A 17,351-nucleotide genomic window follows, 5' to 3' on the forward strand; every position below is an offset into this window, starting at 1 on the left:
GCCCGCCACATGCTGGCTGGGTATTTTTGGCCGGGGCCAGCAGGGAGCCGGGTTATTTTGGGGAAAGCTTGGGCCGATCCGTTTTCATCAACGCTGACCTGTGACCCCAACCCGCCCCCCCCTTCCCAAAACAGCAGCGTGCGTGACTCAGAGGAGCAGAATAGGCCCGTGCCGAATATCCCCCCCTGTATGGGCAGAGCTGTGCCGCCTGGCATGCCCGCCTTTGTGGGCCTCTCCCACCCAGCGGCTGGCACGGACCAGAGCCCACAGCAGTGAAGGTGGCCGTGCCCACGGCACCAGGTCTGGAGCATCATCTCCTGGCAGGATAGTGGCATCCCCATCCTGTTCCCCTTCCCCCTGGGGCACTCGATACCATCGCTTCCCCTGGGCTGGGACCCTATGGTGCCAATGCTGTCACAAAGGGATGCCCTCCCTTCTGCAAGCCTGAGGTTCATGGGGGACGGGCATGCAGCCCAGCCTGGCGGCAGGATGACCAGAGCAGAGCCTGTGGCTCCGGCAGGGATGCTTCAGGGAATGGTCTCCCAGCTCTGGGGAAGCTGGTGAGAGAGAGCCTGTTAAGGCAGGGGACATGAGAGTCGCGCGGGCACAAGAAGGCCACCTGTGGTGGTAAAGAGGTCTGATGCGCCAGCAGAGCTTGGGGTGCGCGGGGCAGGTGCAGCATGGCACGCAGCTGCAGGCCTGGACTGAGGGGCACTGTCGGGCCGTGCCTGGGCAACCTCAGCCTGGAGCTGCAGGCAGGGAACGAGGCCATCCAGCCAAGCTAGGGCATGGGCATCCCAGGTCTGGAATATCAGGGACGGGCTGCAGACCGAGACCAGGGGGCACCGGCAGAGATGGGCAGCCCAGGACTGCATTAGCAAGAGCGGGTTGCAGGTTGGCACTGGTGGAGATATGCACAGGGGTGGCCTGTCGCTGCGCGAGGGAGCTCTGTAACAGCGACCCTCGGGCCGTGGCTGGAACGTGCACGTGGGCTGATGGACGCCTGGAGCGAAGGGCGGGCGTCCTGGTCCTGCACAGGCTGGAGGAGAGTTTGAGCTGCAGGCTGTTAACGTGAAGCTGTTTGTAGCTGGTCACCTGTTGTGCGGCTGTTGCTCCCAGGGAGAGGTAGTTGGGTGTGTTAGCTCAAGTCAGTCAGAAGACGGGGTAGAGATGCACCTTATAGACTAACTGAATCAGATATAAAGACAGCACAAGCTTTGGTGGCCCCGAGCTCACTTCAGCAGGTGCTGTCGTTCGGCAGCGTTAGTCATGGTCTTCATTGGGGAATAGTTGAGATCTGCTCCTGCCATTGCCAAAGAGAAGTGGTGCCACGGACTTCGGTTCAAGCCAGCTGGGACAGTCGTGCATGAAACACACCCTGCTCGCGGCTTGGGGAGCAGAGGAAGATCCTTCTCCAAGGGCAGCTTGGATGGGCGTAAGAGCTGGGGGTACGGAGCTGTTGCACGGCTGCCTCCAGTGCGGGAGTCTCCTCTGAGACAGGCGGGGGCTGAAATACGCCTTGTTTTCTGTTCGATAAGAATCGCGTGTTGCGTGGACAGTGTGATTTATGGTGCCCCAAGCAATGCATTTCCCTGCTTTCCTGCGCTCCGGGTGTGTGCAGGGCAGATAAGGAGGCTCGTTGTCACACGGCAGCAGTAACGAGGCTCCGCTCGGGTCTCTGGAGCAGTCGGGCAGCGGGGCGCTCTTCCAGCCGCGGGGGCGGTTCGCCCAGCCGATGGGCAGCTTGGCCAGAGCGGGCTGCCCTTGCAGGGCAGAGGCATCGCAGGGTTGGCGTGTGCCGCCACGCGTGGCCAGGAAGAATAGAGGTGGACCGTGGGTCGCCGCGTCTGCTGATCCTTGCTGGTCCTGTGCAAAGGTGCAAGGTGCCCGGGAAGAGGTGGCTGAACTGCCAGTGCAAATCGAGCCCCAGCCCCGTCGGGTGACAGCATCCTCCCTTGGCCTGTGAGGAGGTGCCAGGGGGTGACCGCAGGGCAGGGGGGCCTGGCTGACCAGCTGGGCACAGGGGGTGAGGTCCCACTGACCGGGAAAACCCTCTGGGAATCCTGCCTGGGCTCAGGTCACAGCCAAGGGCAGCACTTAGCTGCGCTGCTCAGCACCCCTGCCTCGTGCCCAGGTACGCGGCCTTCTGGGGCTGCACTGGGTGGGAGGGGAAGGGGAAGGGGGCATTTTGCAGAAGAAATGTGTGTGATGGGGAATGGGTCTGATCTGGGGAGCGTGTGCACAGTGGGGGTGTGCTCTGGGCCTGCGTGTACTAGGGGGTGTGCATCGGTGTGCCTAGCAGGGTGTTCTCCGGGGCTGCACGTACTGGGGTCTGTGCATGTAGCCGCACGTAGCGGGACGTGCTCCGAGGCTGTGTGCACGGGGCGTGCGCCCAGCGGGGCATGCTCTGAGGCTGTGCGCCCATTCGAGGCTGTGCCTGGGCTGCCTCTGGGCAGTCTGGAGCCGGTGTCTCACTGCTGCCCTGGCTGGGAGCTCCCAGGGGCCTGGCCCTGCCCTGAGCTGTGAATAACCCCAGCAGCCTCCTTGGGCTGGGAGGAGCTGCCGTTGTTCCCCCTGATTGCTGGGGGGTCTCACAGGGAGCGGCAGGGAGGTCAGGCTGGAAGGCACTTGCATAGGTCATCTAGCAATACTCTGCCCCGGGCTGACCCAGCGGCCTGGCTGCCTCTTCTCCAGTCTCGCCCCAGGCTGGGGCTCCAGAGCCGGCTCTTTCATCCGCCCCCCCACCAGCCGGTTAAACACAGCCCAGGAATGTCCCGTGCCGTAAATATTTCCTGGCTGCAGGGCAGGACCGAGCCGCACACTGGGGCGTGTGTGTGCACGCGCACCGCCAGCAACGTGGGCTCCTGCAGGCGTGCCGTACCTGTGCGCGTCTGCCCGTGGCTGCGGGCCAGCCCGCGCCCCAGCCCGTACAGCTCCTTTGTGCCTGCTGCCAGGGGAGCGGTGCAGCGCCAGGGCAGGAGGGTCCGGCTCGTGCTGGGGGGCGTTTTCCAGCCATGAGCTGCCTCCGCTTAGGCCCTTCTCTGGGATCCTTATCACTATTAGCTGTCCCTTCTGCACGGCCCTATCGCTATCAACTCTTGCCCCCTGGCTGCATCTCGGCCCCGTGGTATGCCAGGCTCTGCACCAGGGCTCCCTGGCCATCAGTACCATCACTCCCATCACCCCTGGCTCATTGCACGGCTTCCACCGGATCCCCCCAGCCTGAACTGCAGCAGAAGCAAGAGGCCTCTGTTATTTTGCTGCTCTTTGAAGCCTGGGAGGAATGACATCCACTCAGCCAGGCCCTGCGTGGTGGAAGGGGTGCTAGGCAGACGGCATCCCTGATTGCAAACTCAGCCGGGCTCATTAGCGTGTGAGTCAGCGCCCGGTGCAGACAGGGGAAGGAGCCGGGACTGATAGGGCCCCTGGGGTGGGAGCGCGGCCCGGCCCAGCCCGGCTGGCTGGTACCCCCAGCCGGCTCGAGCGGAGCTGTATTTTCCGGCCGCTGGTGGCTGCATGATGTCATTCTTTGTCTCAAGCGGCTCCTGGGTTTTTCCCCACTCTGGTGCGCAGGTGGGAGGCGCTGGGAGGGAGAGGGGCTGCCGGCTGCCCATGCGGGGCCTGGAGATGCAGCCTCTTCCCACCACCCCACATCTCCTCGCTGTCGGGGGCAGTGGGGGAGGTGCCGGGGGCCTGAGCCTGGTCGCGCCCCAGCCGGGCTGCGCGGGACCTCGGCTCCTAGCCGTCTGGGAAAGGACAGGCGGGGGCACAGGGCAGACGAGGCGTGCCGCCACCCCCGGGCGCTGCACGGTGCCTGAGAGGCCATGGCTCCAGCCTGCAGCACCGCGTCTTGCAGCTCGCCGTGCTCTGGGGGCCGTGCCCGAGCCAATAACACTAAGGGGGTATCCAACCCCTGGCACCCAAGGGACCCTTCACCGACCAGTAGCATGCGAGGGACCCACAACCCCAATCAATAGCACCCAAGAGTTTGTCACCAACCAATAGCATTTGAGGGACCTATACCCCCAACCAATAGCACCCTAGAGGTTGTCACCAACCAATAGCATCGTACACCACCAACCAAAAGCACCGTAGAGGTTATGGCACCGACCAATAGTGTCTCAGGGACCCACACCCCCAGCCAATAGCACTCGAGGTTATTTCACCAATCAATAGCATTTGCAGGACCCATCCCCCCAACCAGTGGCACCTAAGACACCCTTGTCCCAGCCACCAGCTCCTCGGGGGCTACCCCCAACCAAAGCCACACCCCAGCCCGTAGTGCCGGAGGGGGTCACGCTGTCCCCGCTGATCATGCCCAAAGTCCCCAGCCGGCCCTCCTCCCGGCCCTGGGTAGCTAATTAGCCTTCTCTTTCCCGTGCCCTCGCCGGTCCTCATCAGCTTTGATGGGTTATGTCAGTGGTGGGCTGCCATAGCCAAGCTGAGTTGCTCGCCCAGTGCCTGTGGTGGAGCAGGATTCGAATCCAGATCTCCCATGGCCCCAAGTAGCGTCTGACCCCTGGGACCCATATCAGAGCCCCTGGGAAGTGTGGAGTGGCCAGGCCGGGCCAGGTGCCCAGCACTGGGATCTCTCTACCCAGGGGGTCAGTGCTGCTGCCAGCCTCTTATCTGGGGCCTGCTGCAATGGGGCAGATGCCCCGTTCGGTGGGAGGTCAGGCTGGACCCGACCCCTTGCCTCATCGCATTAAATGCCAGGCCTCACTGCGGACAACCCAGCAGGCTGGGCGCGTATTGGGCTGGCAGGGGCCAGATGCCTCGAAGCGCCGGGTGGTGACATAGCCGGCAGGGCAGGGCCGCTATTCAGACGCTCCCCCTTGGGGCAGTGGGCCGGGGGGCTCCAGAGCGGGCTGTGCCAGGGCGCGGGGGCTCCAGCTGCTTTCCCACAGATTGCATGAGGGGGAGGAGAGGCCGGGGCTGGAGGTGCTGCTGGCTGCAGCTGGCGGGGAAGGCTCCACGGCACCAGGAGGAAGCCAAAGCCTTGGATGCATTCCCTCCTTGCGGCAGGCAAGGTCACGAGGGGTTTTGCTCTTTCTACTCTTCAGGGATGAATGCGCCTGTGTCTGATGCCAACTGGGGGCTGGGAGCGAGGTCTCGTGTCAGAAGCCCTCTGCCCCGTGTGGACCAGCTCAAGTGCATCCCTGCCAGCCAGCCAGATAGGGACCCTTGGGGAGGGGTGTGGAGCAACCCAGCTGGGGGAAACCTGGTCTCGTGGGGTTTATTGGTGGCTGGCTCTGGACAGCCAGCCCATACGACCATCCTGCTAGGCTCTGGGGCTTGGTGACGCCTCGTGGCAGAGCTGTGTCCCCGACTGCCCCCTCGGTGCCCGGGCTGGGGGTATGGCCAGCGTGGGCCGTGCTGCCCTCCACTTCATGCTGCGCTTGGCTCTGGAGACGTGAAACATGCTCTTGGCCCTCGCAGCCATGACCCCTGCTTGATGCAAAGGACAGCGTTATGTCCGTGGGTGATTCAAGGCCACGGCCTTCCTCCTGGACCAGTTTGCAGGAGGGAGCGGGGCGTTCTGGCTGGGCAGTGCCGGACGGTCCTGTCTAGCTGAGGACGTTCAGAGCTGGCTGTGCCCAGACCCCGCAGGCATGCTGCGGTGCTCAGGACTAGTCAGGGGTGTGAGGCACCCTAGCACAGGCTTGGGGACTCTGGCAGCCCCCGTTACACGTTTAGATAGAAGAGGAGCTGCCAGTGCCCTGCAGCACAGTTGCTTTGGTGTGGTCAGGGCTGTGGCCCCTCGCGAACTACCATACAGGTATCATACTGCCTGGTTGGGGTCCACGAGCCCTATCCTGGCCTGCCTGAAGACTGTGAGCCCCAGAGCTTTGGCTGGGGGTCCTGGAGCCTGGGCCAAGCCTAGGCGGAGCATCCCCCTCGCTGTGATGCCGTCTCCAGACCAGCTCCCTGGCCATGCCTGCATGCTATCTGCGGCAGGCTGGTGGCTGGGCTCCCCGGTGCCTTTCCATGAGCAGCATCGTTTCACCCCAGGAGCGGTGCCCAGCTGGCGGGGGGCAGCCTTGGGGGTGGATCTGGGCTCCTGGCTCCCGGCGTGTGCGCGGCGTAGCCGTTCCAGGGGCCGAGGGTGCGTGGAGCCTGGCACGGTGCCACGCTGGCATTTGCAGACTGCATAGCTCGCCAGCTCCGGTTTCCCCTCGGGCTTTTCACGCCCATTCAGGCAGCCCGGGTTGATTAAATACCTTTTATGTTTCTGTCCCTTCCCTTTGTCCCGACGCTGATCACCCTGCCATAATAAGCCCGATGTGTTTGCACAGGAAAGTGCTGCTCTGACGAATTCCTGCCTCGTCGCGGTCTGATGCACCAGCCCCTGCACTGCCCGTGGGGACGGGGCGCGGGTCCAGCTCCCAGCCAGTGCCGGGAGGGGAGCCCCACACGGGCCCCCGGGCAGCTGGGTGGGAATAGGGTGCAGGGAGGCTCTAACTGAGGGAGAGCATGAGCCCCGGGGAGAGGACAGGAGCCACCCCTTCCTTGCCCCTCAGAGCAGGTGAGCCGGAGGGGCATGGCCCTGTCTGCATGGGGGCCCTTTGCCCTTTCCCGCCGATCCCCTCTGGGTCTCCCCCACAGCCAGAACAGGGAGCAGCACTGAGGCTGTCCAGATCAGGCCGTTGCCATCCCTCCCCTGGGGCCAACCGAGTTGCTCTGTGCATGGACACACATCTGGAAATGCAGCCACCTCTGGGGTGGAGCCACTTGGGACCCCAGGCAGGCTCAGGGGCCGGGCTCGTTGCAGTACAGGGAGCCCGAGTGTCAGGGCACGCCTGGATGGCTGGGGGAAGCCCTGCTGGGGTCTGGATAGCTGCAGATACCTTGGAGCTCGGGGCGAAGTTTATCTTGGGAAGTGGCCGAAGAGGGGTACCCTGCGCAGACGGGGCTGGTCGCATGCCCTGGAGGCCAGGGGCCTGATGCGCGAGTGCTCTCGGTGCATTGACACAGGAGGGTTCAAAGGGGGAAAAGCAGCTGACTCGTGCCCTTTGTGCTGCAGGAGCTGGGCATTTCCCCCAGCCCGTGCCTGGTTGTCTGGCAGAGGGGAGTGGGCTCTTAACCCGACTGTGTAACTCCCATGTCCAACGAACACTTGGGAGAAAAGCAGTCTCTGTGAAAGGCGGAGGCACAAAGTAGCCCCTCCATCACCGGCCAGAGAAACAAGCAGGAAAGTGGACCAGCTCCGAGGTCTCCTGCATGCAACACCGTGATGGGGTGGGAAGGGGCTGGGTTTCTCTGAGCTGGGGTCGGGGTGGGAACGGAGAGAGCCCCGTGTCCTCTCAGAGTAGCTTGGGATGGAGAGACTATGCCGGCACCAGGAACTGTGCAGCATGTCCGTGTGTTTGCATGCATGTGTGTATGTGTGCACACGTATGTGCATGTGCATCCATGCCCAGCCACTCCTTCTGGGCTCAGTGCAGCCATCCGCATGGATCCTCTGGCTCCCAAAGGGCTGGGACCAAACCTTGCATCAGGAGGGGATTTGCCCCCTGCTGCCGGCCTCAATGCCCAGGCGAGCAGCTGCCCTAGGTGGGGGGAGCTCAGAGGCATTGGGGTGCCCGGGGCTGGGGCTGAAGATGCTCCATTCCTGGGTGCGACCAGCTGTGCATCGTCCAGCTGTGGCTGGGGGGGTTGGTCCCCCTGTCCTTGGCTTGCTCCACGAGCTGGCCCCAGTGCACGGGTCAGCTGCGAGTGTACAGCTCCAGCCCCGGAGGATTGCGGGGAAGCTACCGCCTCCTTCCTGCCTGCGCTGGCAGCTCGCGGCCGCGCTGACCCCATCTCCCCGGTTCCCAAGAACGCGAGGTGGGCGGCTGCGGGGAGATGAGCTCACTGCCGCTGCCCGTCTCCCCCAGGCCAGCCCAGCCGGGGATGACTTGACGGCTGAGTTATGCGGGGCAGGCCCTGGCCAGGAGCCGTGCTGCGAACACCAGGCTGCGCTGGCAGGAGGGAGGTAGGCCAGGGAGGGGACGGGACCAGCTCTGGTGTCGCTAGCCAGGCAGGCGGCATGCAGAGACCAATGCTAAGCACCGTGGACGTGGTGGAGCTGCTCACGTCGCAGCACCAGGGAAGCTCCGTTGTGCCCGGCTCTCCTCTTGCTCCGTCCAGCCTGGTTGGAAAAGACCCCCATCCCCATCCTCCCCTGCCACGAGTTGTTTCCCCCTCTCCTCTGTGGTGTCCCATTGCAGCCGTGCCCTGTCCCAGCAGCTGGAGCTCCAGCCATGGGGCAGGGGGCCGTGGTTGTGACGGCTGTGCCCATGCAGTAAGCAGCGCACCCAGTGCCAAACCCCCAGGCTGACAGGACGGTCTGAGCCAGGCTCGCACACTCATCCCCTGAGCCCAGCCGGACGGCAGCTGTGCTTTCCAGCTGGGCTCCTGCAACGCCGGGGCCCAGGCTAGCTGCCCCCAGCCCCATGCAAGCGCCTCTCTCCCTCCCTGGATGCTTTCCCCACTGGATGCCTCTTAGCACCAGTGCCTCCATCACATGCAAGGGAGAGATGGGAGATTTCTGCCTCCTGCTTGCCGTGCCCTGCTCCAAAGACATAGGGCCCAACGTCAGGCTATAAAAGGGCAGCTGCTGCCCTGGAGCCAGATACACGCATGCTTCATTGCAAGAGGCCATGCGTCTGCCGTGCTTCAGGGCTGAGACCTGCTTAGCAGCTGCTACCGCTGACCCTGGCCCTGACCTGCCCCTGCCCTGCAGTGTTATGGGGCCAGTGCAGCCAGTGCCCAGTGCAGATGCACGACTGGTGCAGGAAGGGGAGGCCTCACTGTGGCCCATGGGAGGGTTTCCCTTGTCCTGCTGTGCTGGGCACGGCGGCCGAGCTGCCCCCTCGAGGCTGCTCTGACCTGGGTGGTGAGGAGGAAAGCTGACACTCTCTGGACTTCTCTCCGGCAGGTGGCCCACGCGGCCAGGACGCTGGATGATGCCTCCTTCCCCGAGGACACAGAGTCTGACCATGCAGGCAGGCGCAGGTGGAGCTACACCGACCTCTCTGACGACGAGGACCTGGTGGCGGATGAGGCCTCGGGAGGTAATGTCCCCACGGGGACACTCGGCAGAGGAGAGCCCTCTACACCAGGGCGCTGCCTGCCTGGGGAGAGGCCAGCGGCCCTCTCGCTGATGGAAATAGCAGAGGGAACATGGGATGCATTTTCCACCCAACTCCACTCGTTCCCCAAGGCCTCCGGGAACCTGGCTCGGCCCATCAGCAAGCGGGAACAACAGCACACATCCCAGTGCCAGAAAGCATCATTGTGCCCCTTTATACACCCATGGCACATCCACACCTTGAGTACCATGCCCAGCTCTGGTCCCCGCACATCCCAAAGGGAGATGGGGAACTAGAGATGATCCAGAGACGGGCAACAAGGCATGTGGGGGGGCCTCCACCTGAGGAGAGATGGAAGGGGCCTGTTCAGGAGGGACAGGATCAGGGTTTACAACGTACTAAATGGCAAAGAGAAGTCCCTTGGGATTTATGACGACCAGGACGAGGGGTCAGTCCGTGGAAGCAGCAGGCAGGCAGTTTAAAATAAGCACGAGGAAATTCATTTGTCACCCAGCGGGGAATTGAATTCAAGGGTGGAGCTCATGGGCACCCCGCATGGAGGAAGCTGAGCGTGCCACCAGATTCACCACGGGCTGGCACACGGGCTTGGAGGAAAGGGGCATCGGGAGCCGTGGAGTAGGGGAGTGAGGCGCACGGCCTCTGCATCAGACCTTGAATGCTGGAGGTTGCAAGGGACAGGGGAAAAAACCCTGATCAGACCCAGTCCCGCTCCCTCTCAGCCTCCACTGTGTGATACCAGAGACCAGTCTGTGCTTTGACCCACTCCACGGCAGCTCTTATACTCACAATGCACCAGGCTGGCCCCAGCCCCTGCTCACGCTGCCCGTCTGCTTCCCTTTCAGACGGCAATGGCAGCGGGGAGAACGGCAGCGGGACTCCCTTCCCGAGCGCGCTGCCCTTCGTCACCATGCAGCCCGAAGTCATGTTCTTCCCCACAGGTAAGGGGCGAGCTGCGAACGTGAACCCAGAGGCCACTTACGGAGGCAACGGGGCAGGCAGTGAGAGTATGGGGGCTAGTTCTGACTTCCCAAAGCGTGCCCAGCCTGAGCCATGGCCTCCACCGAGTGTCCTGGGATCCTGGCGAGGCCGAGCCCGTCCGGTCTGGCCACGGCAAGAGGCAGCATTGCTGTGGCCAGCATGGCTGAGGCTCCCGGCGGGGGCCCTGCCAGCCTGGGACCAGTGCCCGGTGCCTGCGGCCGTCTGGAGAGAACATCTCGGACTGGGCGGGAGGAGCCGTGTCCTCTGGAGAGCTGGCTGGGGCATGCACACCTGCCCGGGCACACACCAGCGTCGGGGAATGCCTCTTGTGGGGCCGGGGCTGCACCTATGTACGCACTGCAGATGCTCGTGGTTGCACCCGGGGCCTGGCCACGGGGCGGGCATCTCTGTCCTACTTAGCATCCAGCAGAGTAGGTCTTAGCCGCTGGTTGCTGGGATGATGTCTGGAAGTGCATTGCCTGGCCTTGAACTTGAGCATTCAGTATGACCTAGCCCCATCCATGGGAGCTAGCCAGGGCAGCAGCTTGGGAAAGGCGGTGGGTGAAGCTGTGCCAGGGACAGATTCCCACACCAGCCGCCCCCACGCAGTACAGGCAGTGGGAGCTGCTCCAGCCACCGACGCTTCCTGCAAGCCATGGAGCTGGACCAGGCTGCACTCATTAGAGTCCCCAACCGTGTCCACGTCTTCTCTAGGGCCTGGGAGCAATGGGGAGCAATGGGGAGGTGGGTCAGGATGCAGCAGTGGAGGGCTGGGGTGCAGGGGACTCTGTGTGCAGGGTCGGGATAACATGGGGGGCAGGTGTGTGAGACTCTGGGCATGGGGTCAGGGGACCGTGCTGCACCCATCCCTGCACCAGGCCCTGTGGAAACCCATCCCTAGGCTGGCTCTGTGCCCACGTCTCCCATGGCCGATGTGCCGCCCTGTCCGGGGGGAGCTCGGCTTTGTGCAGGGCAGTCGGGGCAGCTACTGCCATGGTGTGGGGGGCGGTCTGGCACTGCCCGGGGGGGTGCTCTTGTGGGGTCGGGACCCCTTTCCTCTTACCTGTCTCCTCTCTTTCTGCATGCCGCCTTTGCGGGGCCGACAACTCCAGCTCTGAGCTCTCGCAGCCATTGCTGCTGTTTCTCTCTTGGTAACTGCAAACCTTTCTCTTTCCTTTCCTGTCCTGTCCCTCTCTGTCCCCTCATCTCCCTCCCCATCAGCGGCGGTCCCCCCTCCGGCGGGGCTGCCCCCACTAGCAGGGATGACTGTCTCTGAACCGGACGACGATGCCCCTCTCAGTAAGTGAAGGGAGAAGCTCTGCGGTGCCCGTGGCAGTGGTGTGGGCATGGAGGCTACGGACCGGGGCAGAAGTGGGCAGTCTTGGAGCAGGTGGGGGTAGACGTGGGCTGTGCTGCAGCTGGTTCTTTTCCATGCAGAACTTTCACTTTTTGGACAAAAGTTTGCTTGCCAGCATCACCCACTTGTCAAGGGTGCCGCATGCATTCGGGGAGTCACCGTGTGGTCCCTCGTGCACCCCTGCTCCTCTCCTTTGTGATCCACTGCACAAAGCGACTGGTACACCCCCCGGGTGGGGGGGCGGGGGGCTAGCCGTGGTGCATCATGGGATATGCAGTCCTCCGGGGGAGCCCAGCCCCACAGAAGAGCAGGGCGGGAGGGACAAGGCAGGGAGCTTCCCTCTCTGCAGCCCGGGTCCTGCACTGGTGCCATCGTGGCCCCGGGCAGCCCGGCTGGCGCGGGGGCTCCCTGAGCACAGGCGGGCTCCGCTCCTCTCCTCTCTCCTTATAAGTCGATGCCTCCAGCACCTTCCTCGGGTTTATGGCTCATCCCTGAACTCCCTCCAGCTCGCTGATGTCAGCCCGGGCCCGGGGCCACGTGCAGAGGAGCCCTGCACCCCCGTGCTGCTGCCTCAGTGGCCTCAGGGCATCTTCGGGGGGTTGTAGCCCCTGTCGTGATCACCCATCCTGGCAGTGCCCTCCTCCCCGTCACAGGCTCCCTGCAGGTGCAGGGCAGGCAGCTCTGGAAGAGAGTCAGATTTGCAAGGCCGTTTGCTCGCTGCCCTCTGGCACCACGCAGGGAAGGGGGAAGCGCTTGGTGGGCTCCGCAGATGCTGCGCGAGTCCCCAGGACACGCTGAGACCTGACGCAGGCAGAGGCAGCGCCGTCGCCCAGGGACGGCAGCATAAACGTCCCCTTCTTAGGCCCGTGTCTTCCCCGTGTTTGTCCAGGCAGGAAGGAAACAGGTGCTGGGCACCGAGCCGCAGCCACGTCTCGTGACTCAGCAAGGGACGCGTGGACCGCACGGGGCTGTCCCGCGCGGCTCGGGGTGCTCTCCTGCAGGGCTGCGAGGCAGCCAGACCCTCCCGCTCTCCAGCCCCTGGTGCTCCTCCTGGAAGACCAGGTTTGGGAACCAGCTGGGGAAGGGACCTTTGAGTCTAGGGAGCTACAGCACTAGGAGCTCGGTGTTGTGCCTCGTGGGCCTTCGCCCCTCTGCTGCAAACAGGGCTGTCTCTGGAGCAGCTATTCTCACCCGGGGACTCATGAGGTGTGCAATGTTAGGCAGCTTCCAGGGGAAATGCAGGGATTTCAACCAGGCATCCAGAGCATCACCACCGCGGGGGCTCCCTGAGTTCATTGCAACCAGAGCCATTACAGTAGCCTTTTTGCATAGTCCAAACATGAGCGAAAGCTGAGTGCCGGCCCTTTCCGAGGGGGACGAGAGTCTAGCCGGGTCGAGAGCTGCTGAGCCTGTCACGGCCCCGATCAGCGAGCAGGGCTGGAGCTGCAGCAGGTGTACTTTTGCCGAGGGGCCCGTGCTCAGGTGCTGCGTTCAGGGTGGTTCCCAGGGGTGTTTGCCAGGTGACCGGGATCCAGGGGCTCTCAGGCCTGTCCTGCAGTGAGCGTGCCGGAGAGGTGACTCAGCTGGCCGGATGCACGGCGGAAAGTCCAAAGCCCTATGCAATTGTTCTGCAGCCTGGAGTGTTTTTCCATCTCCTTCCCCAGCCAATTGCTAACAAAACAAGACCGAGCCCCAAGGGCTCCTTAAAAGGAGGCAGAGTGGCTGCTTGGGACGTCCTGGAACAGGCTGGGCTTCCTGCAGCCGGGCCCAGCTCTGAGCAGAGACGGAGCTCAGGGCCACGGCTTGCAACCGTGGCAGGCATGGGACATTGCACGTGCAATGCAGGGAACGTGGCATGGGGCAGGCACAAGCTGTGCTGCATCATTACCTTGCACACGAATGCACACGCCTACTTTGGCGCATGAGCCCTCATCCCATGTGTGCACGTATGCACGGGGCGTGCGCCAGGCCACAGCAGGTGCAAGCGGCCATCTGCAGGTCCCTTGGGCCTGGGTGCTGGTGAGCTGGGACGAGGGATGTGTGTGCACAGAGGGCAAGGTCCGGGCAACCAGGTCCTGCTGGCACCCAAGCAGGGCACTGTCCTAGTGCCCCGGTGCCGCCTTCTCCCCATCCGCCAGCCCCAGGACCTGCAGGGAATGCGCTCCCCAACTGGAGAGGTCGTGCTGGCCCGAGTCCAGAGTGAGGGGCTGGAGGGCAGAGCTCTGGCTTGGGGGTCACCGCTTCCAAGCGGCCACCCCCGTCCAGGCCCTCCGTGCATGGCTGCAGCTCGGGAGCAAGAAAGAGGCTTTGTAGCAGGAGCTGGTGTCTACAAGAGCCCGTTTCATGGGGGCCGCTGGGCCGCATTCTTTGGGGGTGAGCCACGCAGCCCTGCCCCGAGATCTCAGGGCCAAGCCCTGGGATGCTGCTCTCAAGGGGCCCTTTGTCCAGCCTCACAAGTGCCCCTGTGTTCCCCGGGTCCCTGGAGCGGGGGCGCTGCTGGGGCACCCCAGGACGCAAGCCCTAGCTCTGCAAGCGGGGAGCCTGGCACCGCCCCGGCCTCCCCGCGGGCGGCTCGCTGCAGCCCACCCCCAGAAAGGGCTTGGCTGTGAGCGGAGGAGGAATTCCTGGAATGCACGAGGCGGGGGCCACGCGCCAGCAGCCGCCTGAGGCCCCGGGGACGAGCCCCTGGCCGCAGCTCCCCGTGCCTGGGGCGTCCGTGCTGGCCGGGGAGGTGGGTCGCAGTGTGTTTGCGGTCCTGGGCCGTGCACCCTTGCGCCGGCGGAGACTGCTCCGGCTGGGGGCTCCCGGCGCCGTTCCCAGCCCAGGTGCCGGCTCCGTCCGCCGGGAGATGGGAGGCACGGAGCCAAGCGCTGTCCACGCTGTTCCCCCCTTGCAGCTGTTGGAGAGGGGCCGCGGCTCCCAGCTGGGGCTGTCCTGGCACTGGGCGTGTGTGAAAGTCGGGGGTGGGGTCCGCCGGCTGCCCCCGGGCTGCTCCCAGCTGCAGGCACTGGGTCTGGGCTGCCCCTCCAGCCTGGTGAGACCTGAACTGGGCATTGCATCCGGGGGCAGGGAATGACCGCTCTCATCCGCTTGCATTGGCCATGGGTGGGCAGTGGGCACGCCACGCCACTGCTGCTGAGCCTCACAGCCACGATCCCCACGAGCACTGATCTGTGGGGGGTGCCCGTGAACACCCTGCATGCCCCTGGGTCATTACAGACTATAATAGCAGCTGTTGTCTCAGCTGGCACTAACCCAGCTTCCCATTGCCCCACTGGTCCCCGTTGGCCGCGGCGTTTCCCCTCACTTTCTGTCCTAAACGGCTGCAGTGTGACAGCCACGCCATGTCGAGGCTGGCGGGGGTGAGCCCCAGTGCCTTGCACTTGCACTGACAGCATCTCTCCCCCTCCTTGCCAGTCTACTACCGTGCGCTGGTGAACTTCACCCGCAGCATCGACTACAGCCCGGCGCTGGATGATGCCAACTCAAGCACCTTCCAGGAGGTCTCGGAGGCGGTGGTGGACACGGTGAGCCCCGGCCCCACACCGGGTTTGTCTGCCCTCTCGTTTGAGGAGCCGCAGGGTGCCCGCCCCGGGGCTGCCCTTGCTAAGGGGGTTTGTGGCCGCCTTTCCCGGAGCCCTCAGACATGCGGAGGAAGCCTGTCGGGGCATGCAGGACTCAGCTTTCCGTGGCCGGGTGGGATGGGGGGAGGCCATAGCTCCACTTAGTGCCCTCGGGGCCATCTGGGGCATGGTGGGCACAGACCCCTGACGCTGTCTCCTGCTCTCCCAGCTGGAGTCCGAGTACTACAAGATCTCCGGGGAGCAGGTGGTCAGCGTGGTGCTCATCAAGTGAGTCGGGGCCGGGGCTTGGGGACTGGGGAAGCCCCCTGCTTCTCTCTGGGTGGGGGGCATGCATCTCCGACAGCCTCTGGGTGCAGAGAAGCCACCCGCAACCCCTCCAACAAGCCCCAGCACCAGTCGTGGGCCCTGCCCCAGAGCTGGGACAGGCCCACGCTGCCCAGAGGGCATCCAGCCCCGGCAGGAATCAGGGCGTTTCAGCTCCGGCATAGGGGCAGGGCATGTACATGGGTGCATGCACGCCCCTTCACTCCCACCCGCTCTGCCAGGGAGATAGACGACTACATCTTCGTGGAGCTGGACGTGGGCTCGGAGGGCAACATGGACGACGGGGAGATCCGCCAAGTGCTCTACTCGGTCATCCAGGCCGGCTCCATCGCCTCCTACGTCACCTCCACCGAGGGCTTCCAGTTTCGGCGCCTCGGGGAAGGTGAGCAGGGGGTGCCCAGGGTAGTGGCCCTGTCGGGATACCCGGAGGGCACCAAGCGGAGGTCGGCTCCAGGTGGCGTGTGGGCCTGCTGCGTCGCAGCATCAGGCTCTCGCCAGCCTGCAGGGTGGAGATGCAATGCAGGACGGCATCGCTGCAGCTGCCCGGCTGGTAGTCGGGCGCAGAACAAAGGGCACGTGTGGTCTGGGGAGCTGCTTTCTGGCTAGTGCTGGGCTGAGCCAGGGAGTCCCGCTGGCCTGAGCCCCCTCTGTTCACTTGCAGCTGAAAGGCCTCCTCCCCCCGTGTCTGTGGAGCCCCCGGGTGAGTCGGGGTGAAAGCGGACCACGTGTGGGGGAAGCTGGAGCCTGGGCTTGGCCGGGACCCCGCTCCCTCCGGGCTGCAGCTCGGGGCATGCCCCTGCCAGCCTGAGAGAGCCTCAGGCCCTGATCCTGGTACAAACCGCTGGAGACAGCAGTGTCTGCAGCGTGACATTTCCCTGGGCCCTGCCCATGCCAGCTGTGCCCGCGGTAGCCCAGGGCTCCCTCCCCAACGGCTGCCAGCTGTTCTCAGCCAGCTCCAGATGTGCAGGCCAGCTCCCCTCTGTCCCATGCCCCCATGGGCGAGCAGCAGGCTCCAGGTTCCCCCCGGTCTGCCTGTGCCGTGCTGTGCCGTGAGTGTACGCGGGGCGGTTGCCTTGCACCCTGCAGATCTTGGCTCTGCAGCTGGAGAGTGCTTGGCACCAGGGTCCTTTGTGCTGGACTCTCGCCGCGGCAGACAGACGGCCTCTCTGCCGCCTGGCATGCGTGCTGTGCATGTGCGCCCGCACGCGCGTCTCGTGCTGCGTGCTGTCTGATGCATGCCCCTGGCAAGTCCTGTGGCATGCGTGTGGCCAGGCTGGCGTGCTGTGTCACATGTTCCTGCTGCCTGAGTGTGTGCAGTGTGTGTTTCCTGACCGTGCTGTGACTTGGGACCGAGGGGCAGGGCACGGGGCACACACAGCCCTGGGGGAGGGCTGCAGCCACAGAGGTGAGGGGTGTCCAGCAGGCTCTGGGAGCCGGGCAGAAAGGGGCCAGGCCTGGCTCTGACTCGGGCCCTGTTGCAGTGATGCCGCCGGCCGTGCGAGCCTGCACGAGCGAGGAGTTCACCTGCCGCAGCGGGGAGTGTGTGGAACGCGACTTCCGCTGCGACCGCCGCCCCGACTGCCGCGACATGTCGGACGAGGAGAACTGCGGTGAGCGCCTTGGGGGTGCGCCTTCCCTCCCCGAGACCACAGCTCCCCACGGGAGCCGCAAGTGGCTCCCGCACCCCACCAGGATGGGGAAACTGAGGCAGGGGGAGGCCCAGGCAAGAGCTGGGAGCAGAACCTGCCATGGCCCATCTCTGGAAGGTCTTGGGGATTCCCAGCTGGGCACATGCTGGACTGGGGCTCCAGGGTGGGGGTCCCTGCAGGAACAGAGCGCATGCACCCTGGTGCTAGCAAAGTCCCCCAGATCCCTTGCCAGGGCACCGTCAGGCTGCACCGGAGGCTGAGCTGGTGCCCTGTGTGCCCGAGCTCCTGGCATGCCCAGTGATGCTGCTTGGGTTTCCGGGGCTGGGCTGCAGCTCCTAATGCTCCTGGGGTCCATCTGCCCACA

The 17,351-nt window shown here is 64.6% G+C and overlaps 1 protein-coding gene across 1 annotated transcript in view; it reads left to right on the top strand.

The window, feature by feature from the left end:
- Nucleotides 1–7,885: 7,885 nt before the first annotated feature.
- The window catches only part of HSPG2 (heparan sulfate proteoglycan 2), a 61,830-nt gene continuing 52,364 nt past the window's right edge, over nt 7,886–17,351 (top strand). Inside the window, 8 exon segments of the mRNA XM_025203721.1 lie at nt 7,886–7,975; nt 8,921–9,056; nt 9,938–10,033; nt 11,295–11,372; nt 14,848–14,957; nt 15,223–15,281; nt 15,560–15,720; nt 16,820–16,948. Of these exon segments, the coding sequence (XP_025059506.1) occupies nt 7,913–7,975; nt 8,921–9,056; nt 9,938–10,033; nt 11,295–11,372; nt 14,848–14,957; nt 15,223–15,281; nt 15,560–15,720; nt 16,820–16,948 (832 nt within the window). The 5' untranslated portion in view covers nt 7,886–7,912.

Source organism: Alligator sinensis, unplaced genomic scaffold, assembly GCF_000455745.1.
Source record: "Alligator sinensis unplaced genomic scaffold, ASM45574v1 scaffold512_1, whole genome shotgun sequence".
Classification (NCBI taxonomy): Eukaryota; Metazoa; Chordata; order Crocodylia; family Alligatoridae; genus Alligator; species Alligator sinensis.